This window comes from Camelus dromedarius, chromosome 34 (assembly GCF_036321535.1).
Source record: "Camelus dromedarius isolate mCamDro1 chromosome 34, mCamDro1.pat, whole genome shotgun sequence".
NCBI classification, from domain to species: domain Eukaryota; kingdom Metazoa; phylum Chordata; class Mammalia; order Artiodactyla; family Camelidae; genus Camelus; species Camelus dromedarius.
Window position 1 is genome coordinate 4,021,163 of NC_087469.1, and position 13,230 is coordinate 4,034,392.

A 13,230-nucleotide genomic window follows, 5' to 3' on the forward strand; every position below is an offset into this window, starting at 1 on the left:
CTCGCAGCGCCTTCAGATCGGTTGCCATAAGAGGAAAGTTTCCTATGTCTGGCCCAGGGATGTCCCACGTCACCTCTCACATACGAGAGCTTCTCCTGCTTCCAAGGGAAACAATAGCTCCGCGCAGTGTATTCCAGGTGAACGTCCTGCTGGCAACTCCGCATCTTACCCTGGCTGCTCCTGAGCAGCCATTCATAGGAGAAAACTGGATTGATCTCCACGGGGGACTAGTTAAGGTAATGAGGTAAATAATTGCCTCCTCGTTGGGGCTTTTCCCAGCCAGAAGAACTCACAACCACAGCTCCCCTCTGGGTGCTGTTTCTGCCCGCCATGAGGTGGTTTGCTTGGCAACTTGCAGGATGGCCAAGCTCTCACTCAGGAGCTGTGCTGAGCTCGTCCCTGCGGGATGGACACTCTGTGCTGCTGGAGGAGAGAGAAGTCAGTCCACTAGTGCTCATTAACCCCTGCTGGAATTTGGGGCCTGCGAGTCATTTGTTATTCTTTAATGGAAGGCTTTGGCTGTTTGCTGTTTGATTTTTTTTTCCACTCCTTTTTGTGATATGTCTGCCTTTAAAGAATTCTTTTTTTTTTTCCCATTCCTCAGGCACATAGAACCAACTAAAGACTAAATCAAACAGGCAGGTACTTAAATTATGAACATAAACGTATGTCTAGAGCCTTCCAATAGGTTCTGTGGTTGAAAATTAGAAGAATGCTGGCGACTGCTCTTTTTTCTTAGCTATGAGCCATGCAGTTGTTTTTTGGGTTTTTTTTTTTATCTCATCTTCGCCCTCTTCATTTCCCTTATTGAAAAAAAAAAAAATAACTGGCAGGCCTGAAGCTAATAGACCCTATTCATCTGGAAACCACTAAAAAAATTGTTTATTGTAATAAAGATGACTCAGAGAAACCTGGGAGGCAGTGCCAGCTTGGGTCATAAAGGGCTTCTGTCTCTAAGCACTGCAGCTGACTTCCCTCAACTTCCCAGCTACAGGTTGTCATTAGTAACAAATGTGTACATCTTGAATATTACGCGTAATTTCCGACTTGCCACAGGTCTCGAATCTTTTTTCCTGTGTGGATGTTCCTGATGTCTCAGCAGAGCAGCCACTAACGGTCTCCTCCCGCCTCCCTCTCACGCTGGTGTTTAGGTGAATGGCTGTCTGCTGGACCCTGTGCCCCCTGTCCTGGCGAGGAAGGGGTGCCAGTCGTTGCCTGGCAACGTGATGGAGACCTCCATTGATGAGGGCGTGGAGACAGAAGGAGACGCCGAGGAAGACCCCAGTCAGGCCTTCGACGCCTTCCAGTCCACACGCAGTGGGCAGAGACGGCACACTCTGTCGGAAGTGACCAATCAGCTGGTGGTGATGCCTGGTTCAGGTACAGTAGGCAGTAAGCACGACGTTAAGTCTTCCCAGCGTCACCTCGTTCTCCAAGCTCCAAGAACTGGTAACAGTACCAACCGGTTCCCAGAATGTTGTCTGGGTCTTGTTCCCTCATGGACCACATTCAGCGGGCTGGAAGATCAGACCTGGTCAACAGCCACAAAGATTGAGATGGAATATCTCTGAGATGGCTCCTCTAACTCCCAGGACCCATCTGAGGGCTGTGACACTCATCGGCTCTCTGGCTCTTTTTGAGTGGCAGAGATCTTATGGGTACAGGTTCTGGAGTGTTTTCCCCACTAAATTTGAAGCTGATTAAATTGCCATATAAGAAGTTTCTGGAAAGATGTTTTGGCTGGAGATGAAGAACGTTGTGGCTGTGTTGTATGCTTTGTATCCTATGTTCCAAGAATATGCTATTTGTTGGTGGTGATAATGTGTTTTGTTTTGGTTTTTTTCTCTTAAAGGGAAAATTTTCTCTGTGGGTGACAACCCCTCCCTTGACAGTGTGGACTCTGAATATGACATGGGGTCTGTTCAGAGGGACCTGAATTTTCTGGAGGACAACCCTTCCCTCAAGGACATCATGTTAGCCAATCAGCCCTCACCCCGCATGACGTCTCCCTTCGTGAGCCTGAGACCTGCCAACCCAGCCATGCAGGCTCTGAGCTCCCAGAAACGAGAGGCTCACAATAGGTCTCCAGTGAGCTTCAGAGAGGGCCGCCGGGCGTCAGACACCTCCCTCACCCAAGGTGACTGCGGCTTTCTCTGCTGGCTCTCACAGCCCTTACGCTGCTAGGACTTGACAGGCTTTGCTGCCGTGTGAGTTCACACGCGTGGTCACTGAAAGGCCTTGTGTTTTATTTGAACATTGTTCTTTCTCTCAGGAATTGTAGCATTCAGACAGCATCTTCAGAATCTGGCTAGAACCAAAGGAATCCTAGAGTTGAACAAAGTGCAGTTGCTTTACGAGCAGATGGGATCCGAGGCCGACCCTACCTTGGCATCACCTGCTCCTCAGCTCCAAGCCCTTGCCAGCAGCTGCCCTCAGGTGGGTGCCCCGGGCCCTGGCCGCAGGGGCTCTGTGAGTACCTGGCAGGGCTTTGTCCTGAAGATGCATCATTTCACTCAGGACTTACTGCAGTCCTGGAGCAGACAGATGCTTTTGGAAAGCCCGCAGCCTGAAAGCTTTCCCTCTTGCAGCCCTCTGCCCCTGACGGGCCGGGTTAGGCCCGTCCACGCAGGCCCAGGTGATCCGCACCACGTGGAGGCCTAGACACTGGCCAGCTCTGCTCAGTTCACAGGACGGACTGAACGTGAACTCCCTCCCCCTCACGTGCGCACACACACACACACACACACAGAAATTAAGAATAAGAATCTTGACACAAAATGAGAAGCTTGTTGCTGCTATTTTTGATGTGATATCACATCATTAAATCTTATTAAATGAATTATTGATGCTAAAAATACAAAATATTGCTGTCTATCTAATAAATTTCATTTGAGTCCGTTTCCAGTGCATCACGGACTTTGATGCCACATGAAGGTAATAACGTTCTGGTGACAGCAAGGGCCTTTGCTCCAGTACTGACTAGGTAATGGTTTACTACAGGAGATGCATGTGTACACGTTCTGCAAAGTGGTTAACCCTCAGCCTACCTACTGGCTATGTGAAGAGCTCTTGAGTACTCTGTCTTAGCAGAGCTGGAGTTCCTCTTGGACGTTCGCCCATGTGCTTCAACTAAGAATTGAAACTTTCTCCCCTAACGGACAACTGAAAATGTGTTCACCCCTTCTCCTCAGGAGGAAGTTTCTCAGCAGCAGAAAAGCATCTCTGCGCTGCCCAGCAGCCCACACCCTCAGCTCTGCCAGCGGCCCGGCCTGGAGGCCCAGTTCCTGCAGCACCGACTCCAGGTGGGAGCGCCCCACCCCCCCATCCCCACCCCGCCTCGCTTTGTGGCACCAGCTCACTGTGCTCATCCACGGTCTGCCTTTCTGCACAGTAGCAGCCTGTTGGGCTTGGTATTTTTTTAGGGTAGCTGCTTAATTCTTAATTCCTGATAGGCATCTAGGTCTGGAAACATGTTCAGACTTATCCTCATGCTCTGTGCTGGCAGCAGAAAAAGGTTTGTCCTCAGAGCCCAGGAAAGGGTACTGCCACTGAGCGGTAGGAAAGGGAACAATGGCTTCTTTGCTTCTGACGGTGTACATCTTGGTGAATAATAAATAAAATGAAAATTTCAGTCAGGAAGCATGTACTATCAACTCTCGCTCGGTGCCTGAAAATCCTTAACAACGAATACAACACAGATCCCATAAAGAATGGACTGTTTGTTCATTCAACAAGTGCTGTGGCCTCTGCTATAAATTTAATTCCACTTCCTCATTGTTTTCAGTCTCCATGAACCTCCCAGTCCTAGAAGACTTTTAGAAATGGAGAACTGACCTAGGTTAGACCCGAGAGAGCCCAGGCCTGCTGACTCGATACTGTTGGGCCAAAGGCTTTGCCAGAGTCTCAGTGAGCACGTGGCATTCGCTTCACTCTGTGGCTCACGTGGCTTCGAACTCCAGGCAGAAGTTCGGTCTAATGACTGCGTCCTGGATGACACACGTCATGCTTGTATTTCTTCTGCTCTTCCAGAAGCCCAGCCTTCTGTCAAAAGCCCAGAACACCTGCCAGCTTTATTGTAAAGAACCACCACGGAGCCTTGAACAGCAGCTGCAAGAACACAGGTGAGAGATGGTCTTGAGCCACAGAAGTCACTCTCTTTGTGGGAACTTAAGCCGGGTAGGTTGTCCTTTTCCCTACAATTTGCCTCTACCAGGAACATAGGTTTCAGTACGCTGGTGTGCATGTTCCACTGTCCGTGGAGTACGGGCCTGTCAGGGGACAGCAGCCCTAAATGTGCTTTGTTCTCCTTTTCTTCCAGTGTTTCCCCTTTGGGTTATGAATAGACCTAAGCTTTCAGAATCCCCGACCTAATGCGGTTTAAGTGGGTTATACTGGAGAGAAGGCGTCCATCCTCCCCTGCAGTAACTCGTGCCCTCAGGCCTCACTAGTAGAAGCATCTTGGCCAAGATAGAATTACCCTAATCCATCAACCTGCAGACACTCACAGAGGCCAAGGTGTCACCCCCGCTTCGAAACACTCCGGACGGGAAATCAGCCTCTCGCTCCGTAGGGAGGAGAAACGCAAGAGTCTTAGAGAAAAAGAACTCCTGTCCACTGGGGCACTGAGGGATCAGCCAGAACCGGGGGACAAAAAGTAAGATTGTGTTTAAGAAACCAAACACAGTTGGCTCCTACCCCTGTTTGTTTGTTTTTTTTCTTCCCTCCTGCCGTGGGAAGCGGAGAAGTGGGGGGACTGACGCTAATGACTGGTACTGGATTTACGTTAAAATTGGCATCACTGAAGAAGATTTAAAATTCTTTCTTTTGGTGTTGCCGACTTAGACTCCAGCAGAAGCGGCTCCTCCTGCAGAAACAGTCTCAGCTGCAGGCATACTTTAATCAGATGCAGATAGCAGAGAGCTCGTACCCACAGCCCGGCCAGCAGCGGCCCCTCCCCGGCCAGGAGCCGCCCCCGCCGGCCCACCCGCCCGCGCCGTTCAGCCGGACGCAGCCCCTGAGCCCCGTGCTGGAGCCCGCTGCCGGAGGGATGCAGTACAGCCCCTTCCTCGGTCAGTACCGGGAGATGCGGCTGCAGCCCCTGCCGTCCCCGCCGGGTCCCCGGGCCGCCCCTCCGCTGCCGCCCCCGCCGCCCCCGCCCCCGCCCCCGCCGCCGCCGCCGCCGCCCCCGCAGTCGGGAGCCGCCCCCGCGCCCCTGCGGTTCTCCTATCAGACTTGTGAGCTGCCGGGCGCCGCCTCCCCGGAGTCGGACTACCCCACGCCCTGCTCGTACCCCATGGATGGAGACCCGCAGAGCGGCCGCCTGGCAGCGCCAGACTGCCCCCAGAGCTCAGGACTGCAGGAAGCCCCCTCCAGCTACGATCCTCTAGCCCTCCCGGAGTTCCCCGGACTCTTCGATTGTGAAATGCTGGAGGCCGTGGACCCACAGCACAGCGGCTACGTCCTGGTAAATTAATCTCGGCGCAGGAAGTGAAGCGGGTCAAGTGAAGACAGCGTGTGTTATTTCTATTTTTATTCCAGCCTTTTCAATGTAAAGCTTATTTTCCTGCCCTCTCCCTAATGGGGTAAAAATCAAGTCGCCCAGCTGGAATTGGAGGGCCCAGCCGGGTGGATGTGGCTCCCCCCGGCTTTGTCCCACCACGGTTTCCGTGGCCAGTGCTGGAACAGTTGAAGGCTGAAGCTCGTGCCCTTAGGTCAGGTGGAGCAGGCGCTCGTCAGAGGCACCAGCAAATGTTTCTATAAGAAGACATCCAGCCCTAGGTTTTATGCAAAACTCCACCAATTTATTATCGAGGGAAATCTTGGTGAAAGCAGGAAAAAGAAAGTGTGCCATTACATATAGGCAAAAAAAAAAAAAAAAAGGCAATATAATATTTTTCACTGAAGCCAAGAACAGCATGTTGCTTAAAGGCAAATCAAGAATACATATTAAAGTTGATGCACAGGAAATAAAGGAAAGTTGTACTTTGCCACTGAGTCATAAGTTCTAAGCTGCTGATGCAAGTTGTCCCCAAGACCATTGCAAAGGGGTAGAGCGTGAGCCTTGTTTCCGGGGCCACTAAAGAACAGCTGGTACTGACCCCTGAGACTGGCGGTCGCCTCCATCTGAGAACAGGTGACACACCTCTTCAGCAGGTGCCCTGGGTTACAGTGTGTCCTCAGGGCTCCAGAGATGTCACCTGTGGAACCAAGGGCAGGAGACTGGAGAAACCATCAGGAGCGCAGCCCTGGACCAGGGAAGACGGGCTTTTCCTGCGATCTTCTGTGGAGACTTCTAGTTTGGGGCAGTTGGTCTTTAGAGGACCTGGCGTCTCTTTTAAAATGTAATAACTACTTGGACTTTACACTAGATGTGGCTAGTCGTTTATCGAGCTTTGTATATTTGAACAGTTTCATATAGGGCTTAGGAATTTTAAGGACAAGAGAAATGAACTTCTATCACCCATGTGAAGTGGTTAGTGCTGTGCCTTCTCCCCCCAGATCATGCTTTAATTATTTCTTTTCTGTAGAAACCAAGTTTCCCACTTATGTCAATGCTAAATCCAAAGTCACTTCAGAGTTTGTTTTCCACCATGTGGGAATCACATCCTTAATTTCCTTAGGTTTTGACTTGTAATGAAATGTTCAAGTATTAACAGCAATATTCAAAAGACCACAGATGTGTTAACCATTTAAAGCAGGTCATCTGCCAAGCACGTGATATGACCAGTAAAACTGAGACCCTTACAGCTCAGTCGTCAGAGTAAGTGAAAAATAGATGCTACCGCTAGTGAACTGTCGGCCTAGAGGCAATGAGTATTCTGTCATTCGGACAGTAACATCCAAGTGTTACAAATTCAGTATTATTTACAAAGAGGACCGTTTCTGTCCTTTAGAATGGCGTGTCCTATCAGCAGATGAATGCATTAAGCACAAGGCATCTTCCTTAAAGCACAAAGAAGAGAGATACTACACTGATGCTGCATCTAGAACACCTTTAAGTTGCCTTTCCTCTTTGTAGTACGTGTCCAGGCAGGTGAGGAGAAGCGTGGAAGGTCTGAGGAGCTCTGTTCTGGCCCCTCTTGGCGCCAGGACGCTCCGCAGAGGCACTGCGCTTGGGGTCGGGCTCTGGGTGTGAGCGACAGTGGTGCGGAGGACGAGTGTTTTGTGACTTGACAACATGCAGTGAAAAATCCAGGAAGGAAGTAGGTTCCTTCTGCGGATTGTTTAATCCTCCTCGTGCTTAAGATTGATGATTCCGTGAAATAGACATCATTTCATTTAAGAGATCCTCTCATTAAGACCTCTAACCTTAGAGCTATAAAGCAGGGCTTGATTTGTTTAAACTGAAGGATGTTTTCCCAAAATAGTCTACAGAAGCGCTATAATATTTATGAAATTAAAATGCCTTCCAGATCGAAAACGGGGGCCACTCATTTCAGAGTCGCAAGAGTGGCATTTACAGATGGGCAGACACACCTGCCCCATGAGACAAGGCCATGAGCCGCTTAGCCCAGGACACCTGGGAGCTGCGGCAGGTCAGCTGGGCTGACAGACAAGAGGCAGCGGAGAGGCTGTTGGGAGGCTGAAGGCCCCAGAGGTAGACACCGGGGAGCGCGCGGCGGTGGCCAGGCCTGTCGGGAACTGACCGGCAGCAGGGCGGAAGCCCCCGGGGAGAGCATGGCCCGTCCTGCTGGACTGTGTTGTAAGTACCTGTTTGCTTTTCTCATTTGTTTCAAGCAGAAATCAATAAATTCCATAACAATCTGTATTTGCTGAAAGCTAGGCTGGTGAGAGGAGACTGCTTCTGTCGGTCAGTGAGGCGTTTCGCCAGCCCTGCCTGATCAGCCCTGTTGCTCTGTCCCCTCACTGGTGACCTGTGCGTGTCTCCTCTCTTCACAAATACTAAAGTAACACTAAGAACGCTTAGTACTCTTCTTTTTCTAAGAGGTACTTTGAGGTCATGACTTTCTTTCCAGTCTGTTTCACATTAGCAGCGTGAACACTACTGTATAATAACCATTAGCTTTATTGTCTTGTAAACCAGGCTCCTCTGAAGAGACTTCAGTGAGATGAACGAGAGGTAAAAATTTCATTCAGCAAAAAGTGCAATATGTGTGGTACTTTATTTTTTGTTTGTGCTTTTTTTTTTTTTTAATCCAGGGATATTAATCTCTGCTTTGGGAAAAATGCACTAGTCCTACAATTTCCAGGTGGGCAAGTGTCTCTCTAGGATTTACACACAGCTGATATGCTGGTCCCTGTAAGGCAAATAGAGCCCGTTAGCTCAGCAGAGAGGGTGGATGTTCCATCTGAAAACTCCTGGGGAGCTGCACTGAACACCCCCTGACGCCCTGCCACCATCTCTGTTCCCCCCAGGCCGGCACTGCCCTCTTGCTGCCTTGGGAACAGACGGGGCGGTAGAAGGTTCTCCACACCAGCCACCCTCCAGTCTCCACTGATGGGAAACTTCTGGGGCCCCCAAAGGAGGGCTAGGGGATGGGACTAAAGGACTCCTTTTCTGCACCAACTTTGCCTCCAAGGAAAGAGAAAATCAGAGTCCCTTTCTTCCCCAGAAATAAAGAACTTCCGCACGTGTGAGCTGTGTCCTGACTCAGTTAAGTAGGACTGACAGGAGCAACCTGGGGTCCAGGCTGAAGGCAGTCCTCGGCTCAGAGCAGTGGGGAGCCCTGTGCCCTGCCGGGGAGTGAGGAGACCACCTTGTGGGAATGTCACCCTCCAAGCCGACTCAAGGCTCCTGCAGAAGGGACTCATGGTGGCACTGGCCTCTCCCTCTCTGTCCCCACACTGTCATTAGGACCCGAAAGGGAGGATTCTCAGAGCAAAGAATTCTACCTAATTGTTAGAGTCGGGAAGAGGGTGTATTCTCAGCTGGAGAGTGACGGGTGGCCAGCCAGGAGCTGAAGGCAGGTGGAAAGCAGAGGCCTCCACTCTAGTGGGCCGGGGGTCCAGGGGTATGGCAGTCAGAGCAGCCCGTCAGGGGTGGGCAGTTCACACGTGGACGTGATGAAATGCGCAGTTTCCTTTGCAGGGTCCTCCCATCTCCAGGCAAGCCCCAGGTACTTAAATACTGGGTTCTGTGTTGAGGTCAGAATTTCCAGCTCTAGACTACATGTAAAGACCTGTGAGCAGCTTCACCTAAGCTCCCTGTTGGCTTAAGGAAAATCACACTCTGGATAATCTTTCACATTCCTCCTCTTTGGAGACAATACGTAGGGTCACTGGACAGCACGGGGCCCAGGGAACAGCTGCGGAGTCCCCGCGCCGGGGCTGACCTTGGCTGCATCCCTACCCCTAACTGGGCTGCCTCTACCGCCGCCTCGGAAGCCACCCGAGCTGCTCTGTCCCTCTGTACTGAGACATCAGAGGTGAAAACTGGGGGACGGGTAGTAAGTTGGAGTCATGGAGAGGCAGGGGTCTTTGATCACTTTGTTGCTTCAGGAAATGTTTACAGAACTCATCCTGAGTGATGTGTGACAGACGAGAGTAACACCACCTGCCTCTCTAAACTTGACAAATCCAATTCTAACAAATTGATGGATCCCTTCTGACCAGTTCAGCAGTATGGTCCTCCCTGGCCTGTATCCCTGGCCTCACACGGCCCCTCACATCTTTGTTTTACTGTTATTCCCCAGTAACCGTTGTCCTGGCTGACTCCAGGAGACTCACAGCCGCCCCAGTTAGACCATCTTATGTCCACATCTCATCTGCGCAATTTTCAACACACTTGGCAGAACTGGGCACCTGCTGGTGCGTAGATGGAGAAACATACAGCAGCGCTGCCCACAGCCAGTGGTAGGTTTGGTGGTTCCTGCCCAGATAATCAGCTTGTCTGTCCAAAAGGAGCAGTAGCTTCTCTTTGCGCATTAATTTACCAAGAACTTTCACAAGTAATCTCTTCTAATCCTCCCAACAATACTATGAAATCAGCTGAGCAGAGAGTCCTCATTTTCCACAGCTGAGGAAACCCAAGCTCTGGGAAGGTTACGTGACCTCTCTAAGCACACAGGGCTCACGCGTGGCCGAGCCAGACAAGCTCTGGGGTTTCCTGGCTTCTCACTCCACTCTCCTCCCTCCTCGGTAGCAGTTGACCCTTTTCATGAGCAAACAGCTGTATAAACAAAGCCCCCATCTTGGCCAAGCACTGACTGGATGTGACACTGTCCTCGAAACCTTATTCCCGCTTGACAGTTGCCCGGCTTTGGGGGAAGAGGTGCCCTCCAGGTGACAACTGTAGTTGTCCAGGTGGCCCCGCATGAACAAGGCTAAGGGAGAGACAGACCCCACAGATCTTTCCAGTGTCCAATGTACCACAGAAGCTTAGGTTCACATCAAAGATGTGTAGTTTCTCCAAGTTACACAATATCGTAATTTCCCACAGAAGTCTATGATGGCGGGACACACCATTCCTTAACTGCCAATGGCTTTGGCCGCCACTGCAGGCCAGCGACTCAACCTCAAGAAAGGGGGCTGCGCAGAGAATTATCAGGAACTCAGCCCAGTCCTGAGGGGGGGTCATGAAGTTTCTTTACCATTAAGGCCCATCAAGCAGAAGTGTTACCAGACACTCATAGGGTTAAGAAAATAACATCCTTTGATCGAATACTTTTGTCTTTTCAGAGGCAAAGTGGGTGGATAGGGAGGAGCTTTAAAAATAGAAGTACAAAATAACACCCTGGAAAAAAACGTGACCCCAGATTGGGAGAATGTTACATTAGCAAATGCAGATAACTGGGACTTGCCACTGGCTGTGTGATGCCTATCTGTTCACGATTTGCTCAGTCAAGGAAATTCATGTGGTGATGCCTTCCCACTACTGATGGTGAAAGAAACCTGCCTCCACCGAAATCTCTGAAGGGAAAAGAACCAGAAAAGGAGGTTTGCTTCTCTTCGGGGACTGCAGTTTAGGAAATAAAAGTGATACAGAGATATTTGCACTTTGTAGAAAGGGCAAGATTATTTGCTTATTTCTGAAGGGAGGAGGGTGGTCTCTGCTGGATATCTGGTTTGTGAAAGAGTTACTTTCGATAAAGTTAATCTAATTGTAGTTATTTTTCCTGTGTGCTTTTTTTTTCAGTTACCAAGAAAAAATGGTGAGTTCAATAGCTTTGGTATTTTGAGTGCAAATCATAATAGCTCCAATGTGAAAAAATCAAAATGTAACCTGTCACTCAATGTTAGAAAATTGCCTAAAATGCAGTTTAATAAATGATCTTTGTATCAAACGGTAATTTAAATGGGGTAATTTTCTGCAAGGAAAATGTACTGTTTTTACGTTTCCAACCCTCTTGAACTAAAATAAAAACAACTTGTTTTCTAAGAGCCTGGGTGATGTGAATGTCAGGCGGAGGATGGGGCCTCTCCCTCGTCGGGCCTCGGGTGGAATTTTGAAACTATGGAAGGTGGCTGTGTTCCCTGAGCTCTGGGGCTCATTTCAGGCTCCAGAAAAGGACAGTGGATAATATGTTCTCATTGACGTCAGCAGGGTAAATAATACCTTGCTCTGAAATCGCCCGAGCACACAGGAGCTGCAGATCGCTGACGGAAGCAGCGCTGACCGCAGCTTGCACACGGGCAGGGCCCGGGCTGCGAGCACGTGGCCGGGCTCCCCCGGGTTACAGGGGGAGTCGGGCAAGGAAGGGCCTCCGCAGCAGGAGGAGGAGGGCAGGCGGGCACCTGGGGCTCCCTGACGACAGCTGCAGGGCAAGGGGTGTGAATGGGGGCGGCCATAAGGACACTGGCACTTACTCACGATGGCACATCCTCTCTGGGACCTGCAAAAGGCTTCAACGCCGCGCATGCGCACAGTCTAGCCCCACCCAGGGAAAGGCACCCGCCCAGTGCCTTCAGGTGCCGGAGAAGCCGTTTCCTGAGGTATTTGTGGTCACGCTCATACCTTCACGACTTGTTTTAGTGCCAGACCCTGAGTGAAAGGGCAGCATTAAATCCTACTTTCTGGCAGCAAGTTGAACAAAGATTTGGTTTCACTCAAACCATTCCAGTTGAGCCCATGCTGTATGAGTTCCCAAACTGGGACCATCTGCTGGCTGCGGGCGGCGGTGGAAGGCCTGGAAGGCACAGCCAAGGGCAAGAAGAAAGCAGAGCCTTCCCCGTCGACTTGTCCTGCTGCCCCAGCACCAGTTACAGGCGCTCAGTCCTGACTGCTACTATCTCTGCTCGGCTACCCGAGAATTCAGTAATGCTGTTTCAATTGCTGTTTTTTTTTTGTTGTTGTTGTTTTTTAAGGAAGGCCCTCAATTTCACTAACGATGTTTTGCAAACTTTCCCCTTTCCCACCAAATTTCTCCATCATTTTTATATTGTATTGCCAAGAACAACCCCAGTGTCCAGGGCACAGGCAAAAATAACAGACCTGCCAGCTGAGACTGGCCAGAACTTTAGCAGCCAGTCAGTCAAGCCCTTGACCTTCACGTTCTCCAGAACATGCTTCAGTTTGGTGCCCTTCGTGAGCCATAGGCCTGGCACAGGGTGGAGGAGCAGAATGGGGCAAGGGCGACCTGAGCTCCAGCCCTGGGGCCTCCACCGGCGGCTCTGGGAACTAGAATTGCCAACAGCACCCACACTTCCAAAGCATGCCGCGTCTGTAGTGGCTCTCACCGGGGCCCACCTCCATCACCACAAGTCAGGGCCCTGCCCGAGGCTCTGTTCTCAGCCATCTGCATCTTTCTACCCAACTAGTTCTTAAATTGGGGTTGCACAGATCCCTCTGACATGCTGATAAAAGCTTTGGATCCTCTTCCAGGGAAACACGTACAGAGACATACAACTTTATATGGGTAATTTCAAGGGGAGGGGTTAGTTCCCGGCACCCCCTAAGGCCCATTTAGGGGGCTAGAGGGGCTTCTAACCCCTGATTTAGAGCATTAGGTTCTCCATCTGCAACCCCTTATGTTCTCCAGTCACAGTTCTTGTAGGGCTCTCCCGGCTGAGTGTTCCCATCCCTCCCTGGGTGCATCCAGGTAAGGAGAGAGCCCTCTGCTCCACCCACAGGCCCAGAGCACCGTGGGAGGAAGTTCTGGGCTGTGAGCACTAAACCCTGGGTGCCCCACAGTGACAAAGTAAATGTCACCTGCACAGGCTACAGCTGCTCTGCCCTTCTCATTTGGGTCCCAGCCAATGATGTCACTTCAAAGAAATGACAAGGCTGAGCAGCCCTGCTGGGACAGAACACTACGCATGGCTCATCCTTTG

At 50.7% G+C, this 13,230-nt stretch overlaps 2 protein-coding genes across 4 annotated transcripts in view; one reads left to right on the forward strand and one right to left on the reverse strand.

The window, feature by feature from the left end:
- SIK2 (salt inducible kinase 2) overlaps positions 1–11,338 on the forward strand; it is a 113,885-nt gene extending 102,547 nt beyond the window's left edge. The window contains exons 10-16 of one of the 3 annotated variants that reach the window (XR_010378896.1): positions 1,152–1,380; positions 1,853–2,137; positions 2,273–2,436; positions 3,192–3,302; positions 4,030–4,121; positions 4,498–4,654; positions 4,843–4,961. Coding sequence is in view for 2 of the 3 variants with exons in the window: in XM_031443747.2 (XP_031299607.2) it covers positions 1,152–1,380; positions 1,853–2,137; positions 2,273–2,436; positions 3,192–3,302; positions 4,030–4,121; positions 4,843–5,473 (1,512 nt within the window). In the remaining variant the exon portion in view is untranslated. Of the gene's footprint in view, positions 1–1,151; positions 1,381–1,852; positions 2,138–2,272; positions 2,437–3,191; positions 3,303–4,029; positions 4,122–4,318; positions 4,655–4,842 lie in introns of those variants that run through there. The other 2 variants (XM_031443747.2, XM_064482032.1) reach the window with 2 other exon arrangements.
- The window catches only part of PPP2R1B (protein phosphatase 2 scaffold subunit Abeta), a 33,718-nt gene continuing 29,815 nt past the window's right edge, over positions 9,328–13,230 (reverse strand). The window contains exon 16 of the mRNA XM_031443750.2: positions 9,328–9,393. Within this exon, the coding sequence (XP_031299610.1) occupies positions 9,328–9,393 (66 nt within the window). The remainder of the gene's footprint in view (positions 9,394–13,230) is intronic.